The 23,380-nt window shown below is 36.8% G+C and overlaps 1 protein-coding gene across 1 annotated transcript in view; it reads right to left on the reverse strand.

Annotated features, from left to right (window-relative positions):
• Nucleotides 1–407: 407 nt before the first annotated feature.
• Nucleotides 408–23,380, reverse strand: part of LOC150040304 (transmembrane protease serine 9-like) — a 32,878-nt gene continuing 9,905 nt past the window's right edge. The window contains exons 2-10 of the mRNA XM_090327290.1: nt 9,931–10,128; nt 9,054–9,222; nt 4,977–5,236; nt 4,687–4,820; nt 4,289–4,589; nt 2,851–2,986; nt 2,267–2,514; nt 1,560–1,693; nt 408–793 (exon numbers count right to left, since the gene is read on the reverse strand). Of these exons, the coding sequence (XP_090183416.1) occupies nt 512–793; nt 1,560–1,693; nt 2,267–2,514; nt 2,851–2,986; nt 4,289–4,589; nt 4,687–4,820; nt 4,977–5,236; nt 9,054–9,222; nt 9,931–10,128 (1,862 nt within the window). The 3' untranslated portion in view covers nt 408–511. The remainder of the gene's footprint in view (nt 794–1,559; nt 1,694–2,266; nt 2,515–2,850; nt 2,987–4,288; nt 4,590–4,686; nt 4,821–4,976; nt 5,237–9,053; nt 9,223–9,930; nt 10,129–23,380) is intronic.

Below are 23,380 nucleotides of genomic sequence, written 5' to 3' on the forward strand. Positions count from 1 at the left end.
GACCATGTGCATCTCTTTCCGTGTTTGTGGTATCCAGGGCTTTGAGCATGGTAAGCAAGCACTCTATCCCATTACCACAGTCCTGGCCCCTGTACTGATGATTTTATATTACTTGAACTAAAGTATTTATAAATATTTAAGGAGTAAAACATTCTACGTTCATAGGGGAAATATGTTTCTTGTAAAAGATTTTATGGGTTATTAATCTAAAAATTAACCATTCAAATGTAGAGATATTGAAAAATGTCAAATTATTTTATTTTCTATGTTTGTAAACATTTTATTTTACTGGCAAACCACACCTATTTTTTTTATTAAGCACAGACATTTTTGAAATGAATATACCACTAACCAGTTAAGATAGTAAATATACATAAGGCAGTAATTTCTGAGGGAATGACTGTTTATTCAAATAATATTTTAGGAGATTCTATATAGCATATTCCAGTATTTTCTCTGATGTTCTAGTGTCTTTTCTAAAATGATACCATGATATGTGCTGCTTGCTCTCTTACTTGAACCACAAAAAATTTTGGGCAACAATAATAATTACTAAAGAAAGTAACAATTTGGTTGCATGTTTAAGGAGACAAGAAGAGCTGGCCTTTTCCATCCATGGCATGACAGCCAGATTTAGAGGGTGGCCTGCTTTTTCTGTAGTGGATATAATCCAGGAGAAGTGTGGGCTTACTATGGTAGCTAGAGACTTGAGACTGGTGAAGCCTATCTGTCTCCATTTGCCATTGCCATAGATTGGTCTGCACATAACAGCACTGCCTGGATTCACTGGCTCCTGTGGAGTCAAGTATAGAGTAAGGTTAAAGTCACAGTCCATTATTATTATTTTTTAGATTATATAAGTGTTCATTAAATATATAGATGTAAGATACAGTAGAAAAATAATTTCATTCTTATCACCAAAACTGTTCCAACCAATATGATGAAAAGGATGGTGGTGAACATTTAATGTTTTTACAAATGGAGAAATAAAACAGATTAGGCTTACTAAACCTTAAAAGAAGAAAACCCAAAAGGATGCTGAGCATTAGTGGTGCTTGCCTGTAAGCCTAGCCCATTCAAGGCTGAGACAAATCTAAGAGTATCTTATCTCCAGATCATGGAGGATGAGAGCAAAGCAGAGTAGGAAATGGAGGCATGGCTCAGCCACAGTTGTGAGTGGAAAAAAACAACATGAGGTCCAGGGCTTATAGCCCAAAATTAACACAAAAATCATAAAATAAAAGAAAAAGAAGAAAACAGGCTGCATTATTACAGGGAAGATTTTTTTAAAAAGCCTAAACTATTTGGAAAGTACTTGGCCAACATGAATATATATTATCATGTGACAGATATACTAGAGATTAGAGACAAAGTTTTGAAGCAGTTTGTCCTACCATTTGAACATATTACCGGAGTATGGTTATTATTAAAAGCTGAATAACAGTACTTATAATATATATTATTTAAGGATAGTGACTTATCTTTATACTGAGAAACCATTTTATAAATTTTTTCATTCTTTGAGTGCAAAAAGGAAGTCAAATGAAACATTTACTCACCAAATTGGGGTCATGACCTTTGGCATGGGTGGTGAAGCAAATAATAGAACTTCCTATGTCAGGGTAGAGGTGAGCACAGTTTGAAGCTCCCATTACCTGCATTTGTAATATTTCTGGATTCTCATCTGTCTCTCCTAAAAATAATAATATACACATTTTCAGATATGTAGGTTTATTGAATCAGAAAATCTTTAAGTAATAACTTCTATTACCATGGATACTTCTACCTATGTAATGCTACAGCATCTGATTTTTTTAGCTTCTTACTCCTAATTTTCTTGAATTCTTTTCAGATTACTTTGTTAACGAATCTAATTATTTTACAGTTCACATCTCCAAAAACAATGACAATTTTGCTTTTCCAAAGTATAAATTCCAAGTCACTTTTATCTTCCAGTCGTGTAGAAGTAATAAATAAGGACTAAAACCTTATAGGTGTTTTTTTAAACCCAACTTAAAGCAGAGTCAGAAGATTAAGCATCTCTACCTTGATTCTAACCTTTGTCTGCACAAAGATATAAATATTCTTCCAATGATTTCTTTTGATCTCAAAAAGTACTATCTAGTGATCATTAAAACCATCATACTATAAAACAAAATACATTTCAGGGTAGGTGCCTAATTTAGAGGAAAATCTTAAAATTACTAATGCAGAATGTGCAGTCCTTATTTTAAAACAACTCAGAATACAGAAAACAAACACTAACCTGGTTTGAGAATTTGTGGCCCAGACAGCCAGCATTCTGAATTATTCAGGTTCTTCAGATGGCCCAAAGGTGCTGATATTTGAATGGAATTTTGACTCTCTTGCAGCAGCACTAAAGCGAGATCATTTCTTGCTGTGCCACTCACTAACCGGAACCTCTCATGAAGTAGAATAGTAGTCACTTTGACAACTCTCAGAGGTGCACCAGGGTGCCGAAGACCCAATATTACAATAGTGTCTTCTGGATTCCTGTAGGGATAGGTAGGCATTATTAAATCACGATAGACAGTAGACTCTTCCAAAACACATTTTGCTCATTCATTCATTTTATAAAATTATGGTACATATGCTTTGTTGTAGTCCTACAAGGACTACATAGGCAATAGAAGTGCATGGCAATTAATTACAAGAACTCTAGCTGAGCAAATCATCCTGTGCCACTCATGTTTAGCCCAAAGCAAAGATGCAATGGGAACACATGATGTAGAAATCAAGTGACTTCCCAATAAAATTTTCCTCAAATGACTTTGAAGTTAATACATTAATATAAAACATTGTACAGAAAGAGATAGGACATAAACGTACATATTTCGGACGCAGTGGGCAGCAGTGAGAATCCAAGAGCTGCTAAGTATGGATCCACTGCAGATCTGACTACCACAGCTGATAATCATAGCCTGCCAAGGCATAGTATATCGAATCGAAATATGATCTGCCAAAGCTGACAAAAGTAAAATAATTAAAAATGCAAAACTGTAAGAGAAAATTTGGTTGAAATGTTTATATGTGAGCCATCTTGCACATTTTTAATGATAACCAGTTGGACATGTAAATTTTTGACATTTGAAATTTTATCTTTTTATTATTTAATTATTGCCCAAGTAACGTATTTGTTAGTGAAAATATTAAGAACTATGGCAGTTTCTTCCATAATAACACCTACTTAAATTTTAGGTGGTTTAGCCTCATTAGTTCACTTAGACAAACTTCATGACCTCAATTTCATGACAATGAAGAATACGTTGATTGGAAAATATTAAAGAAACAAATAAAATGTTGAAATAATGCCCTTTCCTTTGAACTGAAAGAGACTGTTTACTAAATTTAAATTTCTATTGTTATATCAAATATTAAGTAGAATATTTAGATATAAAAGTTGGACAAACTATCTCAGAGTTCTTTGAATATGAGTGAAAGCAATGATGCTTAGTACATTTTGTATTAAAAAAGAAATGTCTATAAAAGGAATAAAAAGGGCTGGGAGTTTGCCCTAGTGATAGAGAGCTTGCCTAGCATGCACGAAGATCTAGGTTCAATTCCTCGGTATCACACACATAGAAAAAAGCCAAAAGTGATGCTGAGGCTCAAATGGTAGGGCTCTTGCCTTAAGAAAGTCCAAAGACAGTGCCCACGCCCTGAGCTCAAGCCCAGGACTGGCAAAAAAAGGAATGAAGAAATATAGCTGAAATTGGAAAAATAACCAATATCTACAGTAAGATTTCCTTATTAAAAGTATCTCTGAAGTCTTTCAGAACAAATTTCATGACCCCAATTTATTCTCAATAAGCATGGTGATAAAATATAAGTATATAATACATTAAGTGAATATGTAATAAGTGCACTAGATATTTTCTATGTAGACAAGGAAGAGTAGGTAACATCAAACTGTCATTAATGATACTGTGACAGGTTTTGTAATAGTCAAGAAATATAATACACAATCCCCTAAACTAAACTCAAGAATTTTAGTTCTTCTAACAATTGGGTAAAGTCTCATTTGCTGTTTCTCAGAGTAATCACTAAAGATCCTAATATTAACCATTATCATCTATACTAGAGGAGCAATAAGAACCTGCTTTATGATATGCCTTTGGAAATAAAGGCAAATAATTCTAGTGACTTGGTGAATATAAACACACATTTTTTCTCTCAAAAGGTACCTTTCTTTCCCCTTCTTTTCTATTTCCATTCCCCTTAATTTCCTTATCATACCTCCTATTAGCATTATATTCTTGGACCTTACTCTGCGGCTGTGGCAGGGAGATGAAGTGTGGCTGAATGAAAGCTGTAGTAGAGGTAAAAGTTGAAGCATTTCTAGAAGTAGTGACTGGAAGAGCAATGGAGACAGAGGTAATTAGGGGTTCTTGCTGGGACCAGGGTGAATGGCTAGGCCGTGTAACTCCTTGGAGCCAGAAAATGAAAGGATTCACTTGGCTGAATACATAGGGCTTTCTGCAGTGCTCATCAAAGTGGCTCAAAATTCCCACCTGCACCCAGGTGTCCTTTTGCTGTATGTGGCATACCAGTGGTGCTCCCAAGTCACCCTGTAAGAAAAAAGGAATAGAATATTGATTGATAATCTAATCAGTGTTAGAATATAACTTATTGTTGGTGACTGTTCCTTTGTATCCATGTTTTCACCTTACAGCCAGCCTCCCCCATAGCCTTCTTAGCCTCCACACAGAAAGTAAATTCATTCATTGTGGGCCAGAACTGGGCACAAGAGATGACTCGCAGGATGCTTAGGTGTCTTTTTTGCAAAATTCCAGGACTTCCTGGAGGAAAACAGAAAAGAGAAGTTATTTGCTGGCTTTGATTTTGTTTTTATTCTTCTTTTGTTTTTGCTTTGGAGAAAGGTAGCACATATGCTCAGGTACTCAGAAGATAAGCATATCCTCCTGTTCTGCCCTAGTGCCTTCTTCTTTACTTACCCCTCATTAGCGACCAACTAGGTAACCAGCAGTCATATAGTTGTATATTTCTCACTTGTTCTGGACTTTCTTCTAGGCATATAGGAAGCACCAGGGGTTGGAAATTTATTGGCTGCTTCAAGAAGATCAATCCAGGTCCTAAAGGTCCTGTTGGACCCAGATAAGGCATGGCACGGTGAATGCCAACAGTCTGAGCTTGAGCTGTGTCTTGTAGATCAATAAGGCCCACTTGAACCAAAGCCAAGGCTTCAGAGCTTTTTCTGGAAGGGGAAAAAGAACAACTATCATTAAGAGTTTTATGATTTTAACAATTCAGTGTGAAAATGAAATAAAACACTCACATGAATAAAATGAACTCTATGTTGAGTATTTGTTGTCAATACATACATGAGGTACATAGGATATTATTCTTTTTTATATTTTTTTATTGTAATTATAAAAGGGTTACATGATATTTGCCAGATAGAAGGTGCATTAGTTCACATACATTGATACCCTTTCACATGTCTTGGTACCCATTACCCTCCCCCCCACGACTCCCACCAGTCTTGGTTTTCCCCCTCCTTCCCTATCCAATTTCAAATAACCAAATACAAATAAATTCAATATATCAGATAACAAAGTGAGATACTGTAAAAATATGAGATACCCAAGGGACAGCAAAGGAGATGAGAGATAACATAGAGTGGATGAACAAGTTGTGGTATTTGTACACAATGGAATTCTATGCTGCTGTCAGAAAAAAATGACATCGCTCCATTTGTTAAGAAATGGAAAGACTTAGAAAAAAATCATATTAAGTGAAGCAAGCCAGACTCAAAGAAACTTAGGCTCAATGGTTTCCCTCATTCGTCATAATCAGTAGAAACCTTGGGCTCTAATAGCAGAGATCTGCAAGAGAGCAAAACCTTGATACATAAGGCCATATAGTATGAAGCTAATTAAAAGGACCTCCAGGATATTGAAACAAAAGCCATATAATGAATTATTGTTGTCCTTAATGTACTATGTTATCTCTCGTCTCCTTTGCTGTCCTTGCGTATCTCATATTGTTATAGTATCTCACTTTGTTATCTGATATATTGAATTTATTTGTATTTGGTTATTTGAAATTTGATAGCGAAGAGGGAAAACCAAGACGGGTGGTGGGGAGGGTAATCGGTACCAAGACATGTGAAAGGGTATCAACATATGTGAATTAATGCACCTTCTATCTGGCAAATATCATGTAACCCTTTTATTAAATACAATAAATAAATAAATAAATAAATAAAAGAGGAAAAATAAATGCCCTCCTTTGTCATAGTCATAGCAGAGATCTACAATAGAGCAAAACTTTGATACCTAAGACCATATAGTATGAAGCTAATTGAAAGGACCTCCAGGATATTGAAACAAAAGCCATATAACGAATGATTGTTGTCTGTTGGGCATTTTAACTTCATTGCGGAAGCTTCTATTTAGTTCAGTTGCCCATTTATTAATGGCATTGACTCTTCGATGGTTCAGTTTCTTAACCTCTCTGTATGCTTTCAAAATTATGGTATTGTCTGGTGTCATTCTGTAGACTATCTTTCAGCTTGTTGACTGTTTTGTTATGCAAAATCTTCTTTAATTTGATGCAGTTCCATTTAGCACATATTCCAGATATACTGTGTTTCTGAATCTTTTCTCAGATGATTCCTGCCTACATCAAGGATTCCTAATGTTTCTCCTAGTCCTACTTGAAATAGTTTCACAGTTTTTGATCTTACATTGAAGTCTTATCCATTTTGTATTGATATTGATTCAGGCTTATACATATGGATTCTGTTTCTGTTTTCTGCTTATAGATGTCCCAGTTAGCCAGCATCATTTACTGAAGAGGCTGCCTTTCTTCCAGTCTATAGCTCCCTTATCAGATCTTTTGACTGCTGATCTGTGGACTCATTATTGGATCAGGCCTGTTGTTTCAATGTTAGCACCTTAATTTTAGTGTCTTTCATGGTTCCATATGAATTTTTGCATTGTTTTCTCCCTCTTTGTGAAAAATGATATAGGGATTTTGATGATTATAACATTGAATTTGTAGAGTGCTTTGCCATCTTCACAATATCAATTCAGTCAGACTAAAAGTACCACTTCCTTATTTCTTCTTTGGTTTCTTTCTTCAAACTTTTTTTCTGTTTTTTTTTCTCATTTAATTTTTTTCTGTTTTTCTTTTCAACATTTAATTTTATAGTCAGAGGGGTTACAGTTACATATGGAAAGTAGTGAGTACATTTCTTGCTGTATGTTGTTACCCACTCCCTTGGTTTTTCGCACTTTTCCTCCCTCCAAGACTTTCTAAGTTGTAAAGTTCATTTCCAACATATTATCTTCTTTTTTTTGCCAGTCCTGGGCTTGAGCTCAGGGCCTGAGCACTGTCCTTGGACTTTCTCAAGGCTAGAACTCTACTTCTTGAGCCTCAGCGCCACTTCTGGCTTTTTTTTTAAATACATTTTTTATTGTAATTAATAGAAAGGTTACATGATATTTGCCAGATAAATGGTGCTTTTCACATGTCATGGTCCCCATTTCCCTTCCCTCCCTCCCCCACCCCTCATCTTGTTTTCCCCCATTCCCTATCCAATTTCAGATAGCCAGATACAAATATATCCCACTTCTGGCTTTTTGCTATGTATGTGGTACCGAAGAATCGAACCCGGGTCTTCGTGCATGCTAGGCAAGCACTCTACCACTAGGCCAAACTCCCTGCCCCCAACATATTATCTTGTGAATATTGCTGTTACATCGGTTCCCACTTTCTCCTTTGTCTCACCATTTTGTTTTTCCCTTTCCCTTCCCCAGTTCAAATATATATATATATATATATATATATATATATATATATTAACCAGGTACCAAAATCAGATACAGTGACAACAGGGAAACAAAGAAAAAATACATAACCTCCCACACTATGATAAAAACAACTTGTAGTCACAGGGGCCGAGAGTTTGGCCTATTGGTAGAGTGCTTGTCTAGCATGCACGAAGGCCAAGGTCGATTCCTCAGTATCACATACATAGAAAAAAAAGCCAGAAGTGGTGCTGTGGTTCAAGTGGTAGAGTTCTAGCCTTGAGAAAGCCCAAGGACGGTGCTCAACCCTGAGCTCAAGCCCAGGACTGGCAAAAAGAAAGAACAAAAACAGTCACAAAGAAAAACTTTTTGTTTAAAGATTTTGGAGTTCATTTCACTTAACATCATCTTATGTGGTCATATGTACAGAGGTTTTGAGTTACTGTGGCTCTGCTAGACTATCCTAGACTTAATTTTATAGTTTTTCCTGTGATCCTTCACATTCTTGGTTATGTTGATTGTGAGATATTTTATTTTTAGTTTTTTTTTAAGACTATTGCGAATACAATTGGCTTCCTGATTCAGGTTGAACATTTCCTTTGTTAATGTACAGTAAAGTGATTTTTGTGGAGCATTAAAAATTTTAAAATAAAAAACAAAAACTACCATAAAGAATCAACAATTTTAACCAGGCACAGTGACTCACATCTGTAATCCTAGCTACTTAGGAGGCTGAGATCTGAGGATTAATGGTTCAAAACCAGCCCTGTGGCTTAAGGAGCAGTAGCCTTGAGCTGAAGCACTCAACTATGTGCTTCAGGGACAGCACTGTGACCCACAAAAAAGAATTAAATAGCCAGCACTAAGGACTATGAGATTCTTGTCAGAAATTTACTTCTAGAGAACTGGAGATGGCACTATGGCTCAAGGGGTAAGGGTGGTAGCCTTGAACTGAAGAGCTTAGGCCCAAAGTTCAAGTCCCATGACTGAAAATAAGTCAACAATTTTAAGCATAAATGAAGAAAAGAAATGAGGAGCTTCATTCCAGTCTGGAATATTTTTTGCCAGATATTGAGATATCTTATTAAGCAAGAAAATATAAAAATGATCACATTCGAAAACAATAAGAATCATTGTTTTCATATCTATCCACAAAGGGAAATATCTCCCTTTTTCAGAGAAAGAAGTTGTTAAATAATTTGCATTATCATCTTGCTATTGTGAAATCTAAAAAATGAAATGATTGCTCAGGCTTACATGAAATTGGCACATCTTGCTGAGGTAAGGATCCACTGTTCATTTAAAATAGAGCCAGCACAGAAATGGGAGAAAGATAGTTGCACAGAAACCATCCAGGGGAATTCACCGATTTCTGCCTCCCAGCAATTGGGACAGTGAGGAACAAGGCCAGGGCGTAATCCACATTCTGTAGAATAAATCCACATTAGGATAAAATTATTACCATCTTTTCTGACTTTGCTAAAAGTCAGAAAAAGTAAAATGTGACACTTCCAACATTGACGAAATGCTTAAAGTTACTAGTTCTCTACAAAGTTCAGTAATAATAACAGAAGATATCTATTTCCCTCTGTAAAGGTAATTTCAAACTTCTGTGTTATTTCCTATAGTAGAATAATGTACAATTTCTAAGCAGTTGGAATTTTTAAAGAATGTGTATGTAATGTGATAGATTTATTCATTCATTACATAAAGGTCTTTCTTATAAGATAAATAATCACATTCTTAGAATTTAAACTATCTGTCGCATGGTAGCCAGTCTATTGAACCAAAGTTGGATTCTGAACTAAACGTTCCTCTGTAACTGGGGTGGTACTCCACCATTCAAACACTGCCTCCAGCCTTCCTATTTGGTTATTATATTTTGAGACAGAGTTTTTCAAGTACATATTTTCCCCTTGGGATGTCCTTCAGATGCCAGATTAGTGATAAACTAAGATTAGTGATAAACTAGCATGGGACCACTGGTGCCTAGCTAGTATTTTAACTTTTAATATTTTAATCTTGTGAGATTAAAATCCTGTTCATTTAATGTAGAAATTCTTAGTATGTTTGGCTTCAGGAAGAACTTTTGACTCAAGTTAATACCTCAAACAAATGAATACATTAAACTTACCTGTTGTCTCATGAGAAACAATAGCTGTTTTAAAAAGCCAGAGAGCCTGGAGTTTGTCTTTCCAAACCATACCTAGGCGACACTCAGCCAAGGAAATGTTAAGTTCTGAATGCTTCAGATGCTGTTGTACAGGTTGATCCGAGTTGAGTCCAGTTAGAGAGCCAGGCAGCAGGGAAGGTGGTTTTGTTAATAGCGTAGCTGAAGAAATATGCAGGAATGAAAAAAGTATGATAAAAATTTTACCTTGAGTACATTTTGAGGAAAAGAGTTCCTGAACATGATTAGAAGAAATGGTTGAGATTAGAAGAGAGAGGCCACATAAGAAAAAAATTTGTAATAAGTTTGGAAAGAACAAGATGAAAATAAGAAAAAGTAAGAATGTAGAAAGATAAAATAGGGAAATCAGATTTCAAGGCTTCTTTGTTGTAACTTCTGGCCAGTTGTAGGAAGCCCTGGGATTGAAAGGCAATTAATAGAATGTTTTTGATTTGGAGATGATCGGCAGCTGTTCCATTTGACAAAGCTGATAATGGTTAGGAATCATTTATGTACATGAGTAAGCGATGTACAGAATTAGTACGTATTAGTTTTCATAATTGCCTTAGTTTCACAAACAACAATTGTATAAGCATATCTTAAAATCAGAAATCAGACTTGAAGTTTCTGTCTCAGTTTTCATTCAGGTTCTAAATTTATCAGATACAGGAGAGGGAAAGGATAATATATTAATCTAAGTTTAGGTACATGATATCTCTACTTGTGTTACAGAACGAATCTGTTCTTTCACGAAGAAATATTTTTGATTTAACCACTTAAGATAAAAATCTCACAACTGGGGGCCGGGAGTTTGGTGTAGTGGTAGTGTGCTTGCCTAGCATGCAGTACCACATATACATAGAAAGTGTGGCTCAAGTGGCAGAGCCTTGAGAAAGACCAAGCACAGTGCTCAGGCCCTGAGTTTAAGGCCCAAGACTGGCAAAACAAAAACAAAAACAAAAAACAAACTCACAACTGTACACCTATGGCTCATGTCTGTAATCCCAGCTACTCAGGAGGCCAAGATCTCAGGATCGTGGTTCAAAGCCAGCACAGGCACAAAAGTCCATGAGACTGTTATCTCCAATCAATCACTAGAAACCAGAATTACATTGTGGCTCAACATGGTAGAGCACTAGCATTGAGCTGAATAGCTCAGGGACAAAGCCCAGAGTCCAAGTACCCACATGACTGGCAAAACAGAAAGGTGGGGAGGGGCCAGGAGTGTGATCTAGTGGTAAAATCTTGCCTCACATGCAGGAAGTCCTAGGTTCAATTCCTCTGTACCATATACACAGAAAAGGCCAGAAGTGGTGCTGTGACTCAAGTGGTAGTATGCAGGCCCAAATGCAAGCCCCAGGTTTGACAGAAGAAAAAAAGGAAGGAAAGAGGAAAGGAAGAAAGGAAGGAAGGGAGGGAGGAGGGAGGGAGGGAGGAAGGGGAGATCCAGAACCAGAAAAAAAAAACAACAAGAAAAACTCACAACCACAATCTGATGGTGAAACTTTCAGAATTAAAGTTTATAAGAGGCAAAGAAGGCCAATAAAGGAATCTCTCCTACAGAGAGATACAACAATCCTAAATATCTATTCCATGTCCTGGAGAACCTAAATTTCTCAAATATTACTTAACTCAAAAGACATAAATCCAAACACATTGATCTTTGAGGATTTTAACATAACACTGTCATCCCCAGGATGGATAAACATAGCAAACACTTGTAAAAGTTCAGAACTAACCAACGGTATAGACTAACACAATATTTCACCCAGAAATATTAGCATATACCTTTTTCTTGGCAGTACATGGACCATTCTCCAAAATCAATCATATTTTAGGCCACAAAGCAAAAATGTGAGAATTCAGAAATACTGAAATTATCCCATACATTCTCTCAGGTAGCAATGGAATAAAATTTTAGCTCAACACCAGCAGAAAATCCTGTAACTGAGAGATACTGAACAACACTTTGTGGGTCCTTGGAGAGATCAGAATAGAACAGATCAGAAGAGAAATTCAGCAAACATTTATGTATTTAACAAAAATGAACACAAAAAAAATCACCTCCTCTGGGAACTGAGAACTGAAATGGTACTCAGAGGAAAATTTAAAGCAACAGTCCTAATGATAGAGTGCTTGCCTAGTATGCATGAAGCCTTGGGTTCAGTACCACATATACAGCAAAAGCCAGAAGTGCTGCTGAGGCTCAAGTGGTACTATGTAAGCCTAGAGAAAAAAATCCAAGGACGGTACTGAGGTTCTAAGTTCCAGCCCCAGGACTGGCTAAAATAATTAGAGTAAAAACAACAATAACAAAAAAACATAAGGTCTGGGAATTTGGCCTAGTAATAGAGTGCTTCCCTAGCATGCACAAAGACCTGGGGATAAATTCCTAGGTATCATATACATAGAAAAAAAGCTGGAAGTGGTGTTGTGGCTCAAGTGGTAGAGCTCTAGCCTTGAGAATCCAAGGATAGTGCTCATGCCCTGATTGCAAGGCCCAGGACTTGCAAAAGTGAAAACAAAGACTATAAGCCAATTGCCGATGGCTCACACCTGTATTCCTAGCTACTCAGGATTGTGAGATCTCAGGATCCCAATTAAAAGCCAGCCTGCCACAAAAGTCCATGAGACTCTCATTTCCAATTAACCACAAAAGAAACGGAAGTGGTGCCGTGGCTCAAGGAGTAGGGTGGTAGGCTTGAGCTGAAGAGCTAAGGGACAATGCCCAGGCCCAGAGTTCAAGCTTCACAACCAACCAAAACAAAACATAGACTCAATAAAACAGAGGTAATTATTCAAAAAATAAAAAAATAGACAGATGCTTAGCAAACCTTACCAAAAGAGAATCTATCCAAATAAATAAAATCATAGATGAGAATGTTTCTGTTGTAGAGAAATAAGCAAGATTCAGATCATTGTAAAAGAATGGTTTGTAAACCTTGCTAACAAATTTGAGATTCTGGAAGAAATAGAAGTATTTCAAGCAAATATTGACACACCCAAACAAGATTTAAACCGACTATATAGACCCATATTGAGTAAGGGAATAGAAATGGTAATGAGAACTCCCATGCAAGCAAAACCCAGGACCAGATGGATTCAAAGCCAAATTCTATAAGACCTTCAAATGAAAGCACCATCCAATACTCCTCTAACTTTTCAATAATATTAAACGTGATAGATCACTACCAAACTGATTGTATGAAGCCAGTCTCTCATCCGCAAAACGGATTGATACCCACCAAAGAAAGGACTATAGACCCACTTCTTTGATGAACATGGACGCAAAATTTCTTCATAAAATTTCTTCTTCTGGACAACTGATGTCAACAACTCATCAAAAATATTATACAGGCCAGGCAGAGTGGCTCACTCCCCTAATCCTAGCTACTCAGGAAATTGATAACTGAAGATCAAAGATCAAAGGCAACCTGGGCACTACAGACCGAGAGACTGTTATCTCCAATTAATCATTAGAAAATGGGAAATGGGCTTTTGGCTCAGGGGTAGGGGGCTAGCATTGATCTGAAGAGCTGAGGTACAGTGTCCAGGCCCAGCTTTCAGGCCTACGGACCCATGAAAAAAGCAAAAACAAAAAAAATATATATATATGTATGTGTTTGTATATATGTAGATATAAAATACAGCATGCTTAAACAGGACTCATTGCAGGAATGCAAAGCTGGTTAACTGTATTTTTCTTGTTTGTTTTCTTTATTTTTTAAGACAATATACTTTTATTTTTTCCATATATTTTTATTGTAATTAAGAGAAGGGCTACATTATATTCACCAGATAGAAGGTGCATTCCTTCGCAAAACATTGATACCCTTTCTCATGTCTTGGTCCCCATTCCCTTCCCCTAATCCCCACCCCTCATCTTGTATTCTCCCTTCTCTCTCCTATTTCAAATAACCAAATAAACATATATACAATGTATCAGATAACAATGTAAAATAGTGTAACCATCTAAGATAACCAGGGGATAGCAAAAGAGATGATATATACATAGTAAATTATTAAGAACAACAATCACTCATTATATGGCTTTTGTTTCTATATCCTGGAGGCCCTTTCATTTAGCATCATACTGTATGACCTTATGTATCTAATTTTGCTCTATTGTAAATCTCTGCTAGGAGAGCCCAAGGTTTCTACTGATTATGACAAATGAGGGAAACCATTGAGCCTATGTTCCTTTGAGTCTTGCTTACTTCACTTAATATGACTTTCTCTATGCCTTTCCATTTCCTTACAAATGGGGAGATGATGTTCTTTCTGACAGCAGCAAAGAATTCCATTGTGTATAAATACCACAACTTGTTGATTCACTCATCAACTGAGAGGAATCTGGGTTGGTTCCATATCTTTGCTATGGCAAATAGTGCTGCAATGAACATCGTTGTGTTAGTGGATTTAGTATGTCATTTTTTCTGGATGATTTGGTAAATGCCAAGGAGTGGAATTGCTGGATCATAGGGGAGCTCTATGTTTAGTCTTTTGAGGAACCACCATATTGCTTTCCATAATAGTTGAACGAGTTTGCACTCCCATCCACAATGTAGTAGTGATCCCTCCTGGACATATCCCCTGCAAGCATCTATTGTTATTGGATTTCTTGATCCTGGGCATTCTAACTGGAGTGAGGTGGAATCTTAGAGTTGTTTTGATTCACATTTCTTCATGGCCAGAGGTGTTGAGCATATCTTCATGTGTCTACAGGCCATTCTTATTTTCTTCTTCAGAGAAGTCTCACTTTAAGTCTATGGCCCATCTTTTAGTGAGATGGTTGTTTCTTTGAAAATTAGTTTTGGAGTGATTCAATTTTTTAGCTGTTGATATATTTTAGATATGGAAGTTTTGGTCTGTTGTATGGCTAGTGAAAATCTTCTCCAACTCTGTAGGCTTACTACTTAGTTTGCTGGCTATGTCCTTTGCCATACAGAAGCTCTGGAGTCTAATGCAGTCTCACTTATCCAGACTTTCTTTTAATTTGTTCTGTTTCTGGGTCCTTATTAAAAAAATTTCCAAACAGTGTCAAGGAGACCAAGTGTATCTCCTATTCCTTCTTGTAAAGTTTTCAGGATATCTTCTTTTACCTCTAGAAGGTCTTTGATCTATTTGGAGTTAATCCTAGTGTAGGGTTACAAAGAAGGATCCAACTTTTGTTTTTTGCAGGTGCTTAACCAGCTCTGCTGGCACCATATGTTCATGCGGCTGCCTTTCTTCCATTCTATTCTTTTGCCTCCATTTCAAAGATTAGTGGCCATAGGTCTGTGGGTTAATATCTGGGTCCTCAGTTCTGTTCCATTGGTCCTCAAGCCTATTCTTATGCCAGTACCAAGCTGTTTTAGTTACTATAGCTCTGTAATAAGAGTCTAAAGTTTGGTATGGAAATTCCTCCTGCACTGTTCTTTCTGGATTGTCTCTTCTATTTCTCTAAAGAATGACATTGGGATATTGATGGGTATTGCATTGAATTTGTAGATAGCCCTTGGCAAGATTGTCATGTTCACGGTGTTAATTCTTCCAATCCAGGAACCTGGGAGGCTTTTCCAATTCCTCAGTTCTGCTTTAATTTACTCTTTCAGGGTTTTAATGTTTTCATCAAAAAGGTCCTTTACATTCTTAAGTTAATTCCTAGGTACTTTATTTTCTTTGAGGCTATTGCCAAAGGACTTGCTTTCCCAATTGCTTCCTCATTCCTCTCACCATGGGCCTAAAAGAAGGCAGTTGATTTTTGAGGGTTTAATTTTACACCCTGCTACATTGCCAAAAATTTGAATCGGCTCAAGCAACTTGGGAGTGGAGTCTATGGGGTTCTTTAAATACAGAATCATGTCATCTTCAAAGAGGGACATTTTCACTTCTTTCTTTTTTTTACTGTAATTAATAGAAGGTTACAGTTATGTTCACCAGATAGAAGGTGCGATACTTCACATACATTGATATACCTTCTCATGTTTTTGTCCCCATTTCCCTCTCTCCACCCTCTCCCTTCATCTTTTTTCCCTTTCCTATTTCAAATGAACAAATAAACATTATACCAGATAATAAGGTAAGAGAATTATCAAGGGACAACAAAAGAGATGAGAAATAACATAGCACATTAGAAGCAACGATCACACATGATTTAACTCAGTTATATATATTCAACACATCAATGAGAGGAAGGACAAGAACTAATGATCATTACCATAGATGCAGAAAAGGCATTTGGTAAGATCCAACACCCTTTTGTGATCAAAACTGTGGAGAAACAAGGAATCGATGAAACATTCCTCAGTATAATAATGTCTATGCATGACAAACTTACAGCCAGCATTATACTCAATAGCAAAAAGTTAGCCATTTCCTTTAAAATCAGGACAAAGACCAAGATGTCTACTCTTTCTACTCTCCAATATCGTCTTAGATTTCCTAGCAAGAGCAATAGACAGGAGGCAGACGAGATGAACCTATATTTAAAGCACACCCTAGACTCCATTCCCAAGTTACTGGACCTGGTACAAAACTTTAGCAAAGTATGAGGGAGGAAATTTATCCACAAAAATCAGTGTCTTTTCTGTAGGTCAACAATGAAGAGTGGGGCTGAAATCAGGAAAGCAACTCCCTTTGTAATAGCCTCCCAAAATACCTAGATATTAACAAAAAAGTGAAGGACCTCTAAAATGGAATCTTTAAAAACCTAAAACAGGAAATTAAAGCATATCTGAGGAAGTTGAAAAGCTTCCTATGAGTCTGGATTTGGAGGACTGACATGGGAAAAATGGCAATATTGTCAAATACCATTACAATTTAGTGTGATACCTATCAATACCCCAACATCATTCCTCAATGAAATAAAGTAATGTAGAAATTCATAGGGAATATCAGAAGAACCAGAACTGCACTGGACGACTATCAATACAAAAAAATGGCAGGAAGCAGTAAATATTTTCAGTCCTAACCCTCCATATCAATGGACTTCACTCCCTAATTAAATGGCACAGACTGTCTAGCAAGATTCGGTATTCAGCTGTCTTCAAGAGACACACCTTGACCCCCCCCCCAAAAAAAGAATCAAACATATTTTGAAAGTGGGAGGTTGGAATAAAATCTGTCAAGATAATGCCCCCCATAAGCAGGCTGGAATTACCTTCCTCCTAACAGATAAAATAACTCCAAACTAAAAGTAGTGAGAAGAGACAAAGGAGGTTATTGCATACTAACAAAGGGATCTCTCCTCCAGGAGGATATATCCATCCTAAATATCTACACACCTAATCCCAGAGCACTGAACTTCATCAAGCCAACTTTACTTTCACTAAAACCACACATGGATTGAAACACAATGATTGTTAGTGACTTCACCACACCACTCTCACCTATGGACAGATCACCCGGGCAAACACTCAACAGAGAAACTTCAGAATTGAACAACTGCATAGACCAACTAGACCTAACAGACACCTGCAGGTTATTCTACCCAGCAACACCAGAATATATATTTGTTTCTTTTTTCTGGTGCACATGGAACATTTTCTAAAATAGACCATATTTTAGGGCATAAAACTAACTTTTACATATTCAGAAACACAAATTATTCACTGCATTCTCTCAGACCACAAGGGCATCAAATTAGAACTGAACCTTAATCTCCACCAATGAGAGCTCGGTAATTCCTGGAGAACAAACAACACATTGTTAAATCGCCAGTAGGTCATTGAGGAGACCAGAACAGAAATTCAACACTATATGAAATTTAAAGAAAGGAGGAAACAAAATACCAGCTCCTTTGGGACACAGAAACTACAGTACTCAGAAGAAAATTTATACTACTGAGTGCCTACATTAGCAAATTGGAAAAATCTGAAACCAACAATTTTATGGCACATGTTAAGCTCCTGGAAAAAGAGCAACAATCCAACCCCAGTCCTAGTAGAAGAAAGTAAATTATTAAAATCAAAGCAGAATCAAATGAATTGGAGTCCAAAAACACTGTAGAAAGGATCAGCAAAACTAGGAGTTGGTTCTTTGAAAAAATTAACAAAATTGACAGACCTTTAGCAAATCTTACCAAAAAAAGAAGGGAGCACCCCCAAATAAACAAAGTCACAGATGACAATGAAAATATCACAACAGAAATTACCCAGATCCAGAGCATCATAAGGGAATACCTTTCAAACCTGTATGCTAACAAATTTGAGAATCTAGAAGATCTGGATGAATTTCTAGCCAATATTAACATACCCACAGTGAAACAAGAAGATCCAATCCAACTAAACAGACTGAAGCACTGCAATAAAAATGGCAATAAGAGACCTGCCATCCAAGAAAAGCCCAGGGCCACATGGCCACCCAGCTTAATTCTATAAGGCCTTCAAAGCAGAGCTCACACCAATACTCCTCAAGGTCTTCAATAAAATTGAAGGCAAAATTGAAAATTGAAGCCAAACTCATTCTATGAAGCCACCATAACCGTCATCCCAAAATCAAATGAGACTCATCAAAGAAAGAGAACTATAGAGCCATTTCTTTGATGAATATTGATGCAAAACGTCTCAACAAAATACTGGCCAACATCTTCAGCAACTCATCAAAAAAATGATGCACTATGATCAAACAGGATTCATCACAGGGAGGCAAAGCTGGTTCAACGTACACAAATCAATTAATATAATTCAACACATCAACAGGAGCAAGAACAAGAATCACATGATTGTTTCGATAGATGCAGAAAAGGCATTTGACAAGATCCAACACCCTTTATGCTAAAAGCTCTGGAGAAACTAGGAATTCATGGAACATTTCTTAGTATAATAAAGGCTGTGTATGACGAATCCACAGCTAGCATTATACTTAATGGCAAAAAGCTAAAGCCATTTCCTCTAAAATCAAGAATGAGACAAGGATGCCCACTCTCCCCACTCCTCTTTAACATAGTATTAGAATCCCCAGCCCAAGCAATAAGGCAAGAAGCAAGCGTAAAGGGATCCAAATAGGGAAAGAGGAAGTGAAACTTTCCCACTATGCAGATGACCTGATTCTGTATTTAAAGAACCCCATAGACTCCACTCCCCAGTTGCTTGAGCTGATTCAAATTTTTAGCAATGTAGCAGGGTATAAAATTAAACCCTCAAAAATCAACTGCCTTCTTTTAGGCCCATGGTGAGAGGAATGAGGAAGCAAGTCCTTTGGCAATAGCCTCAAAGAAAATAAAGTACCTAGGAATTAACTTAACTAAGAATGTAAAGGACCTTTTTGATGGAAACATTAAAACCCTGAAAGAGTAAATTAAAGCAGAGCTGAGGAAATGGAAAAACCTCCCAGGTTCCTAGATTGGAAGAATTAACACCGTGAACACTGCAATCTTGCCAAGGACTATCTACAAATTCAGTGCAATATCTATCAATATCCCAATGTCATTTTTTAGGGAAATAGAAGAGGCAATCCAAAATTTCATATGAAATAATAAAAGACCCAGTACAGAAAAAAACAATTTTAAGCACAAAGAACAGAACTGGAGAAATTTTAATAGAATGGAAGAAAGGCAGCCTCGTGAACAAATGGTGCTGGCAGAACTGGTTAATACCTGCAGAAAACTAAAGTTGGACCCTTCTATGTTACTCTGTACCATGATTAACTCCAAATGGATCAAAGATTTCGAGGTAAAAACATCTACCCTGAAAACTTTACAAGAAAGAATAGGAGATACACTTGGTCTCCTTGACACATTTTGGAACTTTCTTAGTAAGGACCCCAAAAACACATCAAATCAAAGAAAGTTTGGACAGATGAGACTGTGGCAAAGGACATAGCTAGCAAATTACCTAGAAAGCCCACAGAGTGGGAGAAGATCTTCACTAACCATACAACAGACAGAGGCCTCATATCTAAAATACATTAACAGCTCAAAAAATTGAATCACTCCAAAACTAATTTTCAAAGAAACAATCATCCCATTAAAAGATGGGCCACACATTTAAAGTGAGCCTTCTCTGAAGAAAAAATGAGAATGGCCTGTAGACACGTCAAGAAATGTTCATAATCTCTGGCAATAAAAGAATTGCAAATCACTATTCACAATAGCCAAGTGAGGGAAACAGCCCAGATGCCCTACTGCAGAAGAATGGATAAAAAAAATGGTATATACGTATACAATGGAATTCTACATAGCCAACAGACAAGGTAACATAATGCATGTGCTGGGAAGTGGATGAAGCTAGAGCAAATCATGTTGAGTGAGGTAAGTCAAGACCAAAGAAACAAAAGTCACATTGTGTCCTTAATTTGTGGATATTAGATCCAAACATTACAAGAGCAATGACTCAATATTTGGGTCCTGAAGATATAAACATAACTACATGACCTTTGAAATATGATGTAGAAATCAATGTTAATAAATGTTTTAATTTAAAAAATTAACCATGAAATCTGTACAGTCAAGTAGCCTGCCCTACAGTTTTTAAGTCTACCCATGATCACCTGATCATGGCGGATGAATGGGTTTTGCAGATAAGGTGAAAGAAGAAATTGAGCAAGAGAAGGGGCAGGCTGGAGGATTCAAGTACATAAAGGACAATTGTTAGGAATCCATCTGAATTATTCCATCCTCTCTCCTTGCCTTCAGTTTAGGTTAGTTCTACAAATAACTGCAAACATTAAAAGGCACTACATTGGAAAATATTATTTCTTGAAATAAGCATGGTGTAATTTGGAGTGGCATTTAGGGTCTCCACCCCTTTCAGGACATATTTTATTTGTTTTGTTTTTGTTTTGTTTTGCCAGTCCTGGGCTTGAGCTCAGGGCTTGAGCACTGTCCTTGGACTTTCTCAAGGCTAGAGCTCTACCACTTGAGCCTCAGCACCATTTCTGGCTTTTTTCTATGTATGTGGTACCAAGGAATCAAACCTGGTCTTCGTGCATGCTAGGCAAGCACTTTAACCACTAGGCCAAACTCCCGGCCCCTCGGGATTTTAGAAAAAATCACGTGTGCTATGCTTGTACTACAACACTTTGAAGCAACTCAGGCTTTTTAAAGCTCTCAGTATGTCTTTAATCTGCTGTATCTCACCTTAGACACTGTGCAAGAAAACATTAGGTCTGCTTAGCAGTGTTTTTAGGTGTTATTTCTAGTCTACTCCTCTCCCTCAAAATGAAGCTCTTTCACAGCTGACCAACTAAAGCTACAGCATTTAAGACTCTCAGAGATTACCTGCAGAAATAACCAAAATTACCCACCAAAATGGCAACCCTGGGCTATTTGGGCAACTGGCACTGTGTCATCTCATGATTCAATCTGAAATAGCTGAGAAATATGAAAGAGGGTCTACTGATTGTGACACTCCACCAGGGGAAAAATGCTGTGATTTCCAATCATCCTTCAACTATAGATTCAATCTATTCTGTGTTATAATAATATTTTGTTATTGATATTTCTATATTTCCATTTTAATGGCAGATTTTATCATGTGTTCTTAAATACTATCCATACAGAAACTTCTAAGCTCCTAAGTAAAAGACAAAGTTAACCAATTTAAAAAAAAGAAATGCAAATCAAAACAACTTTGAGATCCTCACTCCAGTTAGAATGGCCAGGATCAAGAAATCCAATAACAATAGACGCTGGCAGGGATGTGTACAGGAGGGATCACTACTACACTGTCAGTGGGAATATAAACTCATTCAACCACTGTGGAAAGCAATATGGTGATTCCTCAAAAGACTAAACATAGAGCTCCCTGATGACCCAGCAATTCCACTCCTTGGCATTTACCCAACTATCCAGAAACAAGGACATACTAAATCCACTAGCACAATAATGTTCATTGCAGCACTATTTACCATAGCAAAGATATGGAACCAACCCAGATGCCCCTCAGTTGATGAGTGGATCAACAAGATGTGGTATTTATACACAATGGAATTCTACAGGCTCAATGATCTCCCTCATTTGTAATAATTAGTACAAACCTCGGACTGTCCTAGCAGAAGACTGCAATAGCTCAAAACCTAGATATGTAAGGCCATATAGGATGAAGCTCAATGAAAGGACCTCCAGGATATGGAACCGCGAGCTAAATAATATGATTGTTGTAATGTACTATGATATTTCTCATGTCTTTTGTTGTCCCTGGATTAATCTGATATTGTTACAGTATCTTACTTTGTTATCTGGAATGTTGTATGTATGTTTATTTTTTAATTTGAAATAATAAAGGGAAGGGAGGACACAAGATGGGAGGGTGGAAAGAGAGAAATGGAGACAAAAACATGAGAAGGGGTATCAATGTATGTGAAGTAATGAATCTTCTATCTGGCAAATATAACTGTGACCCTTCTATTAAGTACAATTTAAAAATATATATAAACTTGAAAAAAAACCCTTCAAACTCTATTACAAAGCCATACTAATTAAAATATTAGTTTGGTAGTGGCCCAAGAACAGGCTGAGGACCAATAGAATAGAACTGAAGACAGAGAAATGGTCACCTAATCTTTGATAAGGGAGCCAATAAAAAATGGTGCTGGTATTATTGGCTATATAAATGTAGAAAGTTCAAGTTGGATTATATATGTGTGTGTATGTGTGTATGTGTATATGTATATGTATATATATATTCAAATCACCCTGCAGCAGAATCAACTCCAACTGGATCAAAGACTTCATTGTAAGAGATTAGATACCCAGAAAATAATACTGGAAGAACAGAGAAAACACTAGGGTTCCTTGTGACTGGTTGAAACTTTCTTAATAAAGATCCAGAAACATAACCAAAAGCAGTTTGGATAAGTGAGATTACATTAAACCACAGAGTTTCTGCATGGCAAATGAAATAGCTAGAAAGATAAATAGAAAGCCCTCAGATTGGGAGATATTCACTAGCCATACAACAAACAAGGGCCTCATCTCTAAAATATACTTACCACTCAAAAATTAAATCTGCCCAAAACAAATTCTCAAAACACAAACACACCATTAAACAGTTGGCTAAATATTTAAAGAGAGACTTCTCTGAAGAGGAAATAAGAATGACAAGTAGACACATGAAGAAAAATGGTTGACTTCTCAGGCCAGAAAGTACAAATCAAAACAACTCTAAGATTCTACCTCACTCCAGTTAGAATGGCCATGATCAAGAAATCTAATAACAACAGATGCTGGTGGGGATGTGGCCAGAAGGGATCAGTACTACACAGTTGGTGGGAGTGATTAGTAGGTGCACATCACTATATATTATGAATTATATCAAAATGAATTCCAAGAATTGAAAATAAGTAGAAAACTGTGGTTTTTTTTTTACTATTTGTAGTCTTTCTGTCTCTCTTTCTTTGTCTTTTGTATCTCTCTCTCTTTCTGTCTCTCTCTCTCTGTCTCTGTCTCTCTCTCTCTCTGTCTCTCTCTCTCTCTCTCTCTCTCTCTCTCTCA

This window comes from Megascapheus bottae, chromosome Y (genome assembly GCF_031878675.1).
Source record: "Megascapheus bottae isolate mThoBot1 chromosome Y, mThoBot2.hap1, whole genome shotgun sequence".
In the NCBI taxonomy this organism is placed as follows: Eukaryota; Metazoa; Chordata; class Mammalia; order Rodentia; family Geomyidae; genus Megascapheus; species Megascapheus bottae.